This window comes from Cervus canadensis, chromosome X (assembly GCF_019320065.1).
Source record: "Cervus canadensis isolate Bull #8, Minnesota chromosome X, ASM1932006v1, whole genome shotgun sequence".
NCBI classification, from domain to species: Eukaryota; Metazoa; Chordata; class Mammalia; order Artiodactyla; family Cervidae; genus Cervus; species Cervus canadensis.
Window position 1 is genome coordinate 18,785,821 of NC_057419.1, and position 13,501 is coordinate 18,799,321.

General features: G+C 40.0%; 1 protein-coding gene across 1 annotated transcript in view; it reads right to left on the reverse strand.

The window, feature by feature from the left end:
- Positions 1 to 13,501, reverse strand: part of ACE2 (angiotensin converting enzyme 2) — a 45,615-nt gene that overhangs the window by 14,213 nt on the left and 17,901 nt on the right. Inside the window, exons 7-11 of the mRNA XM_043458543.1 lie at positions 12,933 to 13,038; positions 9,895 to 9,992; positions 7,510 to 7,679; positions 5,560 to 5,786; positions 1,043 to 1,187 (exon numbers count right to left, since the gene is read on the reverse strand). Of these exons, the coding sequence (XP_043314478.1) occupies positions 1,043 to 1,187; positions 5,560 to 5,786; positions 7,510 to 7,679; positions 9,895 to 9,992; positions 12,933 to 13,038 (746 nt within the window). The remainder of the gene's footprint in view (positions 1 to 1,042; positions 1,188 to 5,559; positions 5,787 to 7,509; positions 7,680 to 9,894; positions 9,993 to 12,932; positions 13,039 to 13,501) is intronic.

The following is a 13,501-nucleotide window of genomic DNA, read 5'->3' on the forward strand; positions in this document are numbered from 1 at the left end:
TCCTTTCTGATTGTGGGATCATGAAAGACATAATTTTGGTAATACTTAAATGCTAGAGACAGTTATTAGAAAGGCTGTCTCCTTCCTCCAAGGAGGATTTATGTCAACAGAAAGAATCTTAGCAGAATAGTGGCATTGACTTCAACTTACGGATGTGGGGCTAAATATTATAATTGTAGATCTTCTCTCCAAAAAGGAAAAATAAAGAAAAATCATTAACAGGAGTCTGACTAATATGGTGGGGAGATCGCTTTTCTTCCATCTTCTTCAGTAGTACTTTCATCACTATTTCATACTTGTCTGAGCCAGGCCCTGTGCAAAGCACTTGGGATATAGTGATGAATGACGTAGCACTGAAACTATTGAAAGGCATCACCAACCGTTGCCCAAATGCGGCAGGCTCCCACTTGCTTGGAATTCTCTCCTTTCCCTTCTACGTACACCTGGTTAACTCCCACATTGTTCTCAAACCTCAGCTTGAATGCCTCTCCTCATCTGACTCACTGGCCAGGGCTTTGGATCTCCCCTTGGATGCTCATGGATCCTCACACCCTCCATCACAATTCAACACACTGCAGTGGTTTCATTTTCCACATCCCTCCATAAACTAAAAGCTCTTGGAAGTCAAAGAGAACATCAGAAACGATCAGCCTCAGATCCCTGGTGCAAACGATCAGCCTTGGATCCCTGGTGCTTTACCTACCTAAAATACGGGGTTATTAATTTTTGTTTCAAAGAATGGACAAAATAAAAAATGAAAATGAACACATTGATTACTTCCTAAATAATATCAGAGTTTAATGGGTGCCTCAACATGTAAAAAGATAGAGCATGAGAAATTTCGTCACTTGACCCTGCTTTTGAGGGGGTAGGCAAGGCCAAGGAAATATTATCTGAGAAGGCACCCAAATGGATACTTAATAAAAAGCAAGTAGTTAATGTGAGTCTGTGTGTGTCTATATAGGCCAATTAGATGTTTTTAAATAAACAGCAAACTCATGAGAAAACATTTTACTGATTGCATGCATATTCACTGACTTACTTCATCTCCCACCACTTTTGCATCCACTGCTCTTTGGGAATTTCACCCTTAAAGACCATCCACCTCCACTTTTCTAACATGTAAGTAAATGGTAGAGTTCCAACAATTGTAAGTGCTTGTTTGAGCAGGAAGTTTATTTCTGTTTCTGAAAGGAAAATGAGAAAGGATAAATATTAAGATGAGGATGACAGTAGACATTTTGTGTTCAATAATTTCCTAATCTCAAGATATTATTCCTCAAGATATACTTACTATAAGCATGATCACATGAGAAATATTGACAGTGGACATAATAATACATATTTATTCATTTTCTCAGCTGAGGGATTTGAGGTAGGGTGAAGCCTTGGATAGAATAGGTTAAATAAATCTTTTTTGCATTAGTTTCAGTTGCCTTCCTTAACTACCTCTTGTCAGAGCTAAGTAGGGCTATTTCATCTGCTTTCCTAGTCATACTGTTTATTCTTGTAAGCTCCATGAAGGCAGTTACTGTCAATGTCTCATTCAAGACTGTATACCTAAACTGGTATCTGCTACATGATGCCCTGTGTGAGTCTTTGCTAAATAAACGGATATTAAACAGATGTGGCCAAAAGCCAGTAAACCAGGGAGGAAAAAAAAAAAAACAAAGAAAAAACAGCCTCCCTCCTCTGATTATCCAGGATAATCAGAAGTACCATGAACTTTAAATTTACTGATATCTTCCTTCAGTTCAGTTCAGTTCAGTTGCTCAGACGTGTCCAACTCTGCGACACCATGGACTGCAGCACGCCAGGCCTCTCTGTCCATCATCCCCAACTCCCAGAGTTCATCCAAACCCATGTCCATTGAGTTGATGATGCCATCCAACCATCTCATCCTCTGTCATCCCCTTCTCCTCCTGCCCTCAATCTTTCCCAGGATGAGGGTCTTTTCAAATGAGTTAGCTCTTCGCATCAGGTGGTCAAAGTATTGGAGTTTCAGCTTCAACATCAGTCCCTCCAATGAACACTCAGGACTGATCTTTAGGATGGACTGGTTGAATCTCCTTGCAGTCCAAGGGACTATAAGCGTCTTCTCCAACACCACAGTTCAAAAGCATCAATTCTTCAGCACTCAGCTTTCTTTATAATACAACTCTCACATCCATACATGACTACTGGAAAAACCATAGCCTTGACTAGATGGACCTTTGTTGGCAAAGTAATGTCTCTGCTTTTTAACATGCTATCTAGGTTGGTCATAACTTTCCTTCCAAGGAGTAAGTGTCTTTTGATTTCATGGCTGCAATCACCATCTGCAGTGATTTGGGAGCCCCAAAAAATAAAGTCTGACACTATTTGCACTGTTTCCCCATCTATTTCCCAAGAAGTGATGGGACTGGATGCCATGATCTTAGTTTTCTGAATGTTGAGCTTTAAGCCAACTTTTTCACTCTCCTCTTTCACTTTCATCAAGAGGCTCTTTAGTTCTTCTTCACTTTCTGCCATTAGGGTGATCTCATCTGCATATCTGAGGTTATTGATTTCTCCCGGCAATCTTGATTCCAGCATGTGCTTCATCCAGCCCAGCGTTTCTCATGATGTACTCTGCATATAAGTTAAATAAGCAGGGTGACAATATACAGCCTTGACATACTCCTTTTCCTATTTGGAACCAGTCTGTTGTTCCATGTCCAGTTCTAACTGTTGCTTCCTGACCTGCATACACATTTCTCAAGAGGCAGGTCAGGTGGTCTGGTATTCCCATCTCCTCCAGAATTTTCCACAGTTTATTGTGATCCAACAGTCAAAGGCTTTAGCATAGTCAATAAAGCAGAAATAGATGATTTCTGAAACTCTCTTGCTTTTTTGATGATCCAGCGGATGTTGGCAATTTGATCTCTGGTTCCTCTGCCTTTTGTAAAACCAGCTTGAACATCTGGAAGTTCACGGTTCACGTATTGCTGAAGCCTGGCTTGGAGAATTTTGAGCATTACTTTACTAGCGTGTGAGATGAGTGCAGTTGTGCGGTAGTTTGAGCATTCTTTGGCATTGCCTTTCTTTGGGACTGGAATGAAAACTGACCTTTTCCAGTCCTGTGGCCACTGCTGAGTTTTCCAAATTTGCTGGCATATTGAGTTCAGCACTTTCACAGCATCATCTTTTAGGATTTGAACTAGCTCAACTGGAATTCCATCAACTCCACTAGCTTTGTTCGTAGTGATGCTTCCTAAGGCCCACTTGACTTCGCATTCCAGGATGTTTGGCTCTAGGTGAGTGATCACACCATCACTATTACCTGGATCGTGAAAATCTTGTTTGTACAGTTCTTCTGTGTATTCTTGCCACCTCTTCTTAATATCTTCTGCTTCTGTTAGGCCCATACCATTTCTGTCCTTTATTGAGCCCATCTTTGCATGAAATGTTCCCTTGGTAGCTCTAATTTTCTTGACGAGATCTCTAGTCTTTCCCATTCTATTGTTTTCCTCTATCTCTTTGCATTGATCGCTGAGGAAGGCTTTCTTATCTCTCCTTGATATTCTTTGGAACTCTGCATTCAATTGGGTATATCTTCCCTTTTCTCCTTTGCTTTTCGCTTCTCTTCTTTTCACACCTATTTGTAAGGCTTCCTCAGGCCTTAGAAATATCTTCCTTACAAGAGTTTAAAATGCTTTAACAAATTATATTATTTCATTTATCCTTTATTAGTGGTGTAAATGGAGAAGGAAATGGCAGCCCACTCTGGTATTCTTGCCTAGAGGATCCTGTGGACAGAGGAGCCTGGTGGGCTGCTGTCCATGGGGTCGCACAGAGTAGAAAATGACTGAAGCGACTTAGCAGCAGCAGCAGTGCGGTCAAAGGACAGTGGAGCTGATGCCTACTGTATAAATGCAGCTCACTGGAATGCAACCAGGGGGCTGTTATCTATTTGGCACATCACTGTATCTCTGGTGTCTTTAAAAATGATTTACACATAGTAAGTGCTCAGTAAACACTTTTGGAAGAAGAAAGCTTCGAAGAGAGGGAGAAAGAAAGAGACAAAGAAGGAATGAAGGACTTTATTTTGTCAAATATAATTCACAGATCAGGAGCAGAGCCAAGGAAAGAAGCAGGAGTTTTTCAAACCAGTGATTCAATCATCCTTGCCTGCTGTCAAGGAATATTAAAAAATGATAAAACACTTTTCTGTGAATTGACTTGAGAATGATAATTTAAAATTAGGCAACAGGTGTGGTTACTGTGAAACCCCTTTCCTCTGTTGCAGTGTCTAGGAGGATACTGCTACTTGTCTATTACCCACTGGGTCTGTGCTTATACTTTTTCAGACATGACGAAGGCTTTACAGTGACCTACTCCCAGGTGCTTGTGAGATCATCAAGGTGTGGAGTCAGAAGTCAAGGCAAAGTGAACTGCCCAAACAAAGATGGAGCTTATGACCTTGACCTCATTGACTAAATGTACTGGTCAGCAGAGCTGATGTTTATGTCCCAAATGGCTAAAATGAGGGGAGAGAAAAACATGGGAAAGAGGAACATATTTGGCTCTAAGTGTTCTTCTTTTACAAGAAAGAATCGTCACAGAAAAAAAAAATCTGGATCTTATGAATTTTGTTGGGTTCCATCAAGTCCAGATCATCCAAAGAGAAAAAGGCTGCCTTGAACAAAGATGCTGAAGGATGGCCTGGATCTGAGGGGATGTTATGGGACAAATTCATGCTTCAGCTAGATGAAAAAAAAACAATGTTTCCATCTCTTCCAATCTTTGTATTCTACCACCTGCTCCTTAAGAACTCCCATAATATTCCCATAATATTATGGGAAAAGTTGTAGATTAGGTCTTTGGTTCTGGTTCTGCCATGTTGTTTTTTGACCTTGGGCTAGTTATTTTCCCTCTCATGCCTTCAGCTTGCTTCCTCTACAAAGTGATTTTTAGAATCTTTTCTAGCTCCATCATTGAGGTTTTTACCTAGAACTGGGGGAATTCAATCTGAACTCTGACACTAACTAGCTAGATGACCTTGGATAAGGCACTTCAGTTCTGTGGGTCTGTTTTAGCATCTTTTAAAAAATATTCTGGGTTTCCCTGGTGGCTGAGTGATAAAAAATCCACCTGCCAATGCAGAAGACACAGTTTCAGTCCCTGGGTGGGGAAGATCCTTTGGAGAAGAAAACAGCAACCCACTCCAGTATTCTTGCCTAGAAATTTCCATGGACAGAGGAGCCTGGTGGGCTACAGTCCATGGGGTCGCAAGGAGTTGGACATGACTGAGTGACTAAAACAACAACAACAAGTAAGATAAAATAAAAGTTTTCTGCTAAATGATTCTTAGAGTCCCAAGATCACTCACTTAGTTACCTCGTCTCAAAGACACAAAAACAAAAGTTGGCATGTTATGTTATATACTGTTTTTTTAACCAGAAGCAATTCCCAGTTACCCACAAATACATTATATTTTATATGGCAAAAATTAAATATATCTTATGCATGGCAATAAATACCTTTGCCCATGTCAGACTAAAGAATACCCAAAAGAAGCCATGAGAAAAATGTGCATACCATTGTCTTCATAAAAATCAGGTTCCAGAAGACCAAGCGCTTTCAAATAGTGAGGTGTAGCTGCAGACAGTGACATGATTTCCCCAACAGCTTCATGGAAACCTTCATTAGCTCCATTTCTGAGCAGGTAGGGTTGTGCAGCATATGCCATGTCATACTGGATGTGTCCCATCTCATGATGGGCTGTCAGGAAATCATCCATTGTGACCTTCGTGCACATCTTGATCCTGAACAAAAATGGGCAAGATTAATGTGAACCTCACTGAATTTCATTTATTCATCATAATAGTTATATGGGATTTCTATAGCATGGATCACATTTCCAAGATTTATTGACCAATGAATCTTGAGGACCTACCTTATATGTTCTAGAAACTGTTCTAGGTGCTCAATATAAAGTGATGGGCAGGGCTGAATCCTTTCCTGCTACTCACAGACTAATAGAAAGGAAGACAAACAGAGTCTTCTACTATAAAAACTCTGAGGCAAGTACTCTACAAGTGATCAGCAGACATGGCCTTAGCCATAACGATGAGTAAATGCAGGCCTAGTCTTCTGGAAGCACCGGGAATGGCATGACTCAAGATGCAATGAGCAAGCTGGACCTTGATTAAAGCACAGCAGTTTGCCAGGTAGATGGCAGGAAGGGACAAGAACTGACCTTCCTAGAAGTGCTCAATGAGGATGGCTCGAGAAAAGAATGGGGACACAGCCAGCAGTTGGGGACAGTTAGGACAGAGAAGCAGTAAAAAAAAAAAGGGGGGGCTAGAAATTGACATTTGGGAATCATTAGCATGTAAGTAGGGGAGTGGATGTGATGGCCCATGAAGCTAGTGTAGGATGGCAAGGAAAGAGGGCCAAGGACAACACCCCAGGAGGTCCCAGGATGTACAGGGTGGAGAGAGGAAAAGGAGACAGAGAGAGAAGTCAAAGAAGTCCGGAAGGGAGGACAATGCAGACACTAGTGAAAAACAACACGTCAAAGACAACCAACCAACACTGCCTCATGCTGCTGTGGCCCAAAGACTGCATTTGGCAATTACATACCAGTCCTTTTCAACTTGGCAAGAGCAGTTTCAGGCAGGTGAGTGGAGGGGTCGTATTTCAGTAGGTGTTGTCCTTTTCCCACCACTCTGAACACACCATCCCCCTGATAAATACCCTTTAGGGACTCCCACTGCTCAGGAACAAACTCAATCTCCTTTATACGCCCAATATGACCTCTTTTTCTAACTTTGGTTTTTTTCTATTCTCTTTGACACAATTATAAGAATAGGTACTTACTTAATGTCTACTGTGTGTAAGATCCTGTGCTAGGAAGCTTATATACACTTCCTCACTTTCCAACCTTACCCTAGTACTGGAGTCAGTAAGCTCTGGCCTGCAGCTGGCCACTTGTTGTGATAAATTAGACTTTACTGTGACACAGCCCGAACCACTTGTTTCTGTATCGTCTCTGGCTGCTTTCATGCCACAAGGGCAGACACGAGTAGTTGCAGCAGAGACCTGCAAAGCCTAAAGAGACGATTTAAGTACTCTCTGTGTTTCTCCTGTGATACATACCAGATTTTCTATCCACTTGTCTTAGTTCACTCAAAAGAAAGAAACAGGGAGGGGGGATTAATGTCTGATTCATATATTCCATCTTCCATAAATCTTCGCACCAAGCCCTTCCTAATGGGGGAACCACCATACTTGTGACCATGAAACTCTAATGAGTGCATATTATTTCAGACGAGGTAAACTGTCTAAAGGTGCAATTGAGGGCCTGAGGACAATCCCCTTTTCCTCGGAAACCCAGATGTGGTCTCATGGACTCCCAGCCTCTATTCAAGGAAAATTCACTCGTCTCTTCAGTGCTCAGAGAAGCAGACAAGGAATCCAAATTCATCCTCATCCCTCCGTTGTCTCCCGTTCGAGTATTGGCAGTGTGAATGTCAGTCTCACTACCTGAAGTCACCCTTCCCCAAGTCCCACGCTGTGGGGTGGCAGACCACCTTCCGGCCATCGCCTGGCTCAGTCAGCATGGAGTTGTCCCAGAATCCTTGAGTCATGTGAGGAAGGCCGATAGACACAAAGAACTTCTCGGCCTCCTTGAATATCCTTTCTGCATCCCAGGACTGGGGGAAAAAAAGAACAGCAGTTAATTGTAGCATTAAAATCACAGCATTCTTTTGTTGGGTATGTACAAAGACATAGCCTTTCTGAAAGGCAATTTGGTAACATGTACAGACAGCTTTCACAGTAATCAGTAGTAAGACAGCTTGTCTCAGTAATCCAGTCTCTAGGGAACAAACCTAGGAAATTCTCAGAAATTAGGTCAAAGAATTATATTTTAAATGATTTTTATTACTATTTTTCAATTAAAATATATTTGACAAATTGTATAAGTGTTACAAAATGATTTTTAATAGAGGGAAAAGTAGAAACAGCCTCCAGAATGGCTAAATAAATAATGATGCCTTTGTGGAATGGAAAACCTAAATAGATTGAATTTATAAAGAATTTTTATTGATTTTTTAAAATAATAGTGAGAAGATAAAATATGTAAAACACTTATATAGTATAATTTTAATGAAGAAGTGCATTAAAATGTCAGGAGTAGACTGTGACTATGTATGAATTTTTCTGCCTTTATTCTTTATGTTCCAGGTATAAACACAAGTAGTAATGACCTTCTCTTTGCTAAAAACTGTTCAACTCAAGACAACAACTTTTGATTGAGTTCTTTCAGTGAACAAGGCCCCAGTATTAGGCTGGGGATTATTAGTGTTCGTATCAGAGGAAGACACAAACAATAAAGCAAACATGAAGTCACATGCTTTCGAAGTAAAAAAGACCCACATGTGACCCAGCGGCCAATGGGTAGCTGGGCCTTGGCTTCACAGTCTGTATAGGAACCTAAACTTTCAGAATATTCTGGAACTGCAGAAGGGCAGCAGAAGGTGCCTGCCATTCAGCAAATCTTTCTGGGAACCAGTATCTCTGGAGCTGACCAAGACTTCTCTGGAGATTAGGCCCATACATCAGTCAAACTAAATTTGTATAACTGGCAGATAGTTCATGAATCACTTTTTAGTGACACAGAAAACTTCCTCTGATCTTAAAAACCAGTCAATTTCTTCTCCCATGTCCGCCATGAAAATATGAAACTGGGTAAAGAGACACTATGGATTGTTTTTTTGCCTTTAAAGGCTTAACGTCAGACAATACTGCTATTGGTGACTATGGTATTCTTAAGGAAAATGAACATATACTAAAAGTGTGTAGACTGGCAAGCACAGTTAATATCGGTTGAATGAAGAACGAATGGGTAGAAAACCAGACTGGAAATACTGCAAATTTTGGGTTCCAACCTTAATTGCCACTGACTGTCTTTGTGACTTTGGGTGAATCATTTATCCAAGCCTCAGTTTCCTCACCTACGACATGGAACTATCACAATATCTGCCCTGAGAGTCTCATAGATTTGTTGTAAACATAATATTAGGAGAGATGGTAGGTGTGAAAACACCGTAGACAGGCTATGGAGGTACATAAAAATGAGCCCTTGCTGCTACTCAACTGTAAAATGGGGCTAGAACAGCTGCAGGAATTTGGGGGCTCTTGAAGCTTCACGTTTTCTTTCCGCTATGGACTTATCTCAGGAATATGTTATGCAAGTGAAGGAGTTCATTGCGTAGTTGCTTACAGATTTAAAACTGGTCACAAGCAATGCATAAATACTAACGTAAATCACAGTGCAACGATCTGGAAAAATTTTACACAGCTAATAGATGTATGATTATAGATTCTACCCAGAATTGTAGAGTATTAGCTCAATAAAGAAAAACACATAATTACAACTATCATATGCTTTCATCAATGGAAGGGAACACAGAGAATTAAAACAATTATTCCAAGATGGTAACAAAAAGTTTCTTTGCAAACCATTGCAGACTCTTATGGTATCTTTAACAATAATGATTTTTAATATGCAAAAATCTCCTAAAGATATCCTTTTTTCCCCCTATTCATAGAGGTTACTAACTACATAGCAATGACTAATTTTAGAAAGAATCATAAGTTCACAATTCCTCATTTTATTGCTTAATGGAAAACCAGGTCATCTCCACTTTTAGTTCCTCTCAGCAAGATCAATGCCATACTTATTCTAGGTGCTTGATTTCACTGTCATTGTAAACTACTTTTCTATGAAAAGACACCTACATAAGAAATAAATTTAAAATAGCTTGAAATTTTTCTCATTTACATGACTTTATAACATAAGAAGAGAAAGGTAGCATACAAAGGAATGAGGTTGAGGACTTAGTTTTCAAGGTGTCTTCTTCCTACCTGGTTCTCCATTTTTTCAGTAACATCTATGCTTGGTTTGTGTTTAAAGGGGACTGTCAAAGAGTACAGATTTGTCCAAAATCTCCCCCACATATCACCTATTAAAAAAAAAGATTTGTTAATATGTGATAAAGATAGTAGAAGTATAGACATGATTTTACATAGCACATGAGGTAGGACTGGTAAACAGGCCATAGAGTATTTTAGATTTAATTTATTGGGTTGGCCAAAAAGTGATGTTACAGAAAAACATGAATGAACTTTTTGGCCAACTCAATAGTTCCTGCACTTCCTTTTCACTACCTCTTTTCCTCTTCTCTTATTTTATATTTTCAACATTCCCTTCTTTTGCTGTCTCATCTAAAAGGTTAAAATGGCAAGACGTGATGTGATGAGGCAAAGCTTGTTAGGGAATCATCCCTGTTTCTTTCATTTTAAATCACAATTCAAAGGCACAATGTATTAAATATATAGGACATCATAGCTACTATAGATTAGAAATAAGTTTATATAGTTCCTCATCCATGGGACAAAATACTACAAATTAAACTGTTAGTAATCTGATATTGAATTTAAGAGAGAGCATATAGACAGATTTGCGGTTGCTAAGGGGAAGAGGGAATGGGGGAAGGATGGATTAGGAGTTTGGGGTTAACAGATGTAAGCTTTTATATATAGAATGAATAAACAACAAGGTCCTACTGTATAGCATGGGAAATTATATTCAAGATCCTGTAATAAACTATAATGGAAAAGAAAAGAGAGCATATAGGATCATCACTCAGGAAACTCTGCTAATAACGAGTAACTAAGTTCCACTTTTATTACTATACTATAGTAATCTTAACTGGGTGGCTTTTCAAACATCTCAAACAAATGTTCAACTGGATTCCAAGGCCAGAAACCCTAAAAAAGAAAATGGATCTGGAAAAAAAAATCAGTGTAGCAGCAGGACCAGAATTCTGGCACCAAAGGAATGGAGCAAAATAACTACCTGAAGAATATGCCAACAAATTCATGTTTTAAAAGATAAAATTAAATAGAGATAAATGCAAAGTCCTATGCTTCAACTGTAAAGAAATAGCTATTATAGAAATATGTGATATACGACATCAGGCTGAAACACAGCTCACATGTAAAAGACCAAAAGAGATCCAACAAACAGTGTGACGTGGCTTCCATAATGCAAATGTCACCTTAAGGTAAATGAATAGAATTACAGTGTCTAGAACAAAGAAAGTCACAGCACCATCTTTATTCTATGTTGGTCAAACCTCATCTGGAGTAACTGCTCAGTTCTAAGCATGATATTTGAAGAGGGACATCAATAAAGTTTTATTTTATTTATTTGCTTGTCCAAATGAGAACAAGTAGAAAAGTGAGATTTTTAAAGAATGGTTGAAAGTCTGTGTAGGATATTTAACATAAAAGAAGAAAATAGTGTATACATGATGACAAGAATAATAGTAAAATATACTGAGTACATACTCTTGTGCCAGGAACTATGCTGTACCTTGACAATGGTTGTTTACAAATCTCTAGAAGGCCATCTTGTGCAAGAAGAGTGGACATATTCTGGGTAACCTCAGAGCACAGAATTAGGCAGAATGAATGGGAGGCATGAGAGGGGTGTTGGTTCACCTCCACATAACGTAGGACTTTCTTATAATTGGTACAATGTAGTGATAGATGAGTTTATTTTGGAAGGAAGCAAGAGCCACCTCACGCCAGACAGGTTTAAGCAGAAAATGAATTACCAAAGAATGCCTGCCAAAGACACTGTAGAGAGTATTTATATATTGCTTTAGAGGAAAAAAGTCCCCAGTGCTCCTTTGTCCAGATTCCCTCCTGCTAAGAAAGAGGCTTGCCTATAGAGAATCAGCTACTAGCAGCTGAGCTTGCCTGTGGTAGGCCTGCTATGTATGCAGGACATAAACTTTCCAAACACAGCTATTTTATTTTACTATTTTTTTTCCATTTATTTTTACTAGTTGGAGGCTAATTACTTTACAATATTGTATTTGGCCTAGGCTTTGAGGGTGAGGGAGTGGGGAGGGAGGGTGATCACTCTCTGGCGAGGAATAAGGGAGTTCAGGAAAGGGCCCCAGGTCTTGCCTGGTCTACTAAAGCTCTATAGAAGGATCCCAAGTTCTCTGAAGACCGTTCCTCCTCTTAAGCCAGGCAGGTTTCTTCATGAGGAGGATTTCATTGGTTACCCATATGATTCCAAACCAAGTACTTTGCAGCAAAAGACATTGTTGCAGTTGAACAATCAACTTAGGAAGCTTTCACTCAGGCTATATCTTAATTTTAGATAGCTTTTCTCTCACCCCTGACCACTCCCAACCAACTAAGCTTCTTTCCTCTGATGACATGATGCTAAAATCTCACCTCAAGGGTCAGCCAATCAAGTTGAATAATACAATTTAATTTCATACCTCCCTGGTGGTTCACTGGTTAAAAATCCACCTTCCAATGGAGGGGACATAGATTTGATGCCTGGTCCAGGAAGATTCCACACGCCATAGGGCAACTAAGCCTGTGTGCCCCAACTACTGAGCCCACGCTCTAGAGCTCATGAGCTTTAGTCACTGAAGCCCATGTGCCTAGAGCCCATGCTCTGTAACAAGAGAAGCCCATGCAGCACAACTAAAGAAAGCCTGCATGCAGCAACTAGAGAAAGCCCGCACACAGCAAGGAAGACCCAGAACAGCCCAAAAAATTAAAAAATAAAAATAAACCTGAGGATCTTAAAAAACAAAACAAAAACATTTTCCCCATTTTCACTCTCATCCTCTGGGGATCTTAAATAACCCCTTTATCTATGGGTTGAGGCCAACAAAACAACTCTCTGTGTATAAAGTAATGCAATAGAGGACTACTTAAAATGACTTTTCTGTTGAAGACAGTGCTTTCAAAATATGATTTCTATAATGTTACTAATTTCATTCACAGAATTTTTCAAAAGTTGGGCCTCACCCCAAAATAACAACCTTATTGGTGGAAACAACAAAGAGCAAAGTAGACAAATTTCTTACCAAGCAAATGGGCAGGGAGGCATCCAGTAGGGCTGATATAGGAAGGGTAGGTATCCATCAACTTTGCCCTCACATAAGCGTGAAGTTGTTCATATAATGGTTTAATCTGAAAAGCCCAGGAAGAGAGTTTAAGACCAAGAATAGCCTATTCCAATTTCCAATCCCCAACACTAAAAATAGGGGCTTCTTTAGACAGTAGAATTACCCTAAATTCTAATTTCTTCTCCTCTGAAATATTCTGAAGAGTTTGAAAGCATTCCTTCTTACCAGATATAGAGGATGACTAGTTCCACTGCATAAAACAGTGAACACATCTGGAGGGCTACAAACACCACACGGAAGGAAGGTGTGCGTGCTAAGTTGCTTCAGTTGCGTCTGACTCTGCGACCCCATGGACTGCAGCCTGCCAGGCTCCTCTGACCATGGGATTCTCTAGGCAAGAATACTGGAGTGGGTTGCCATGCCCTCCTCTGAGGGATCTTCCCCACTCAGAGATCAAACCCGCATCTCTTATGTCTCCTGCATTGGCAGGCGGGTTCTTTACCATTAGCACCACTTTGGAAGCCCCA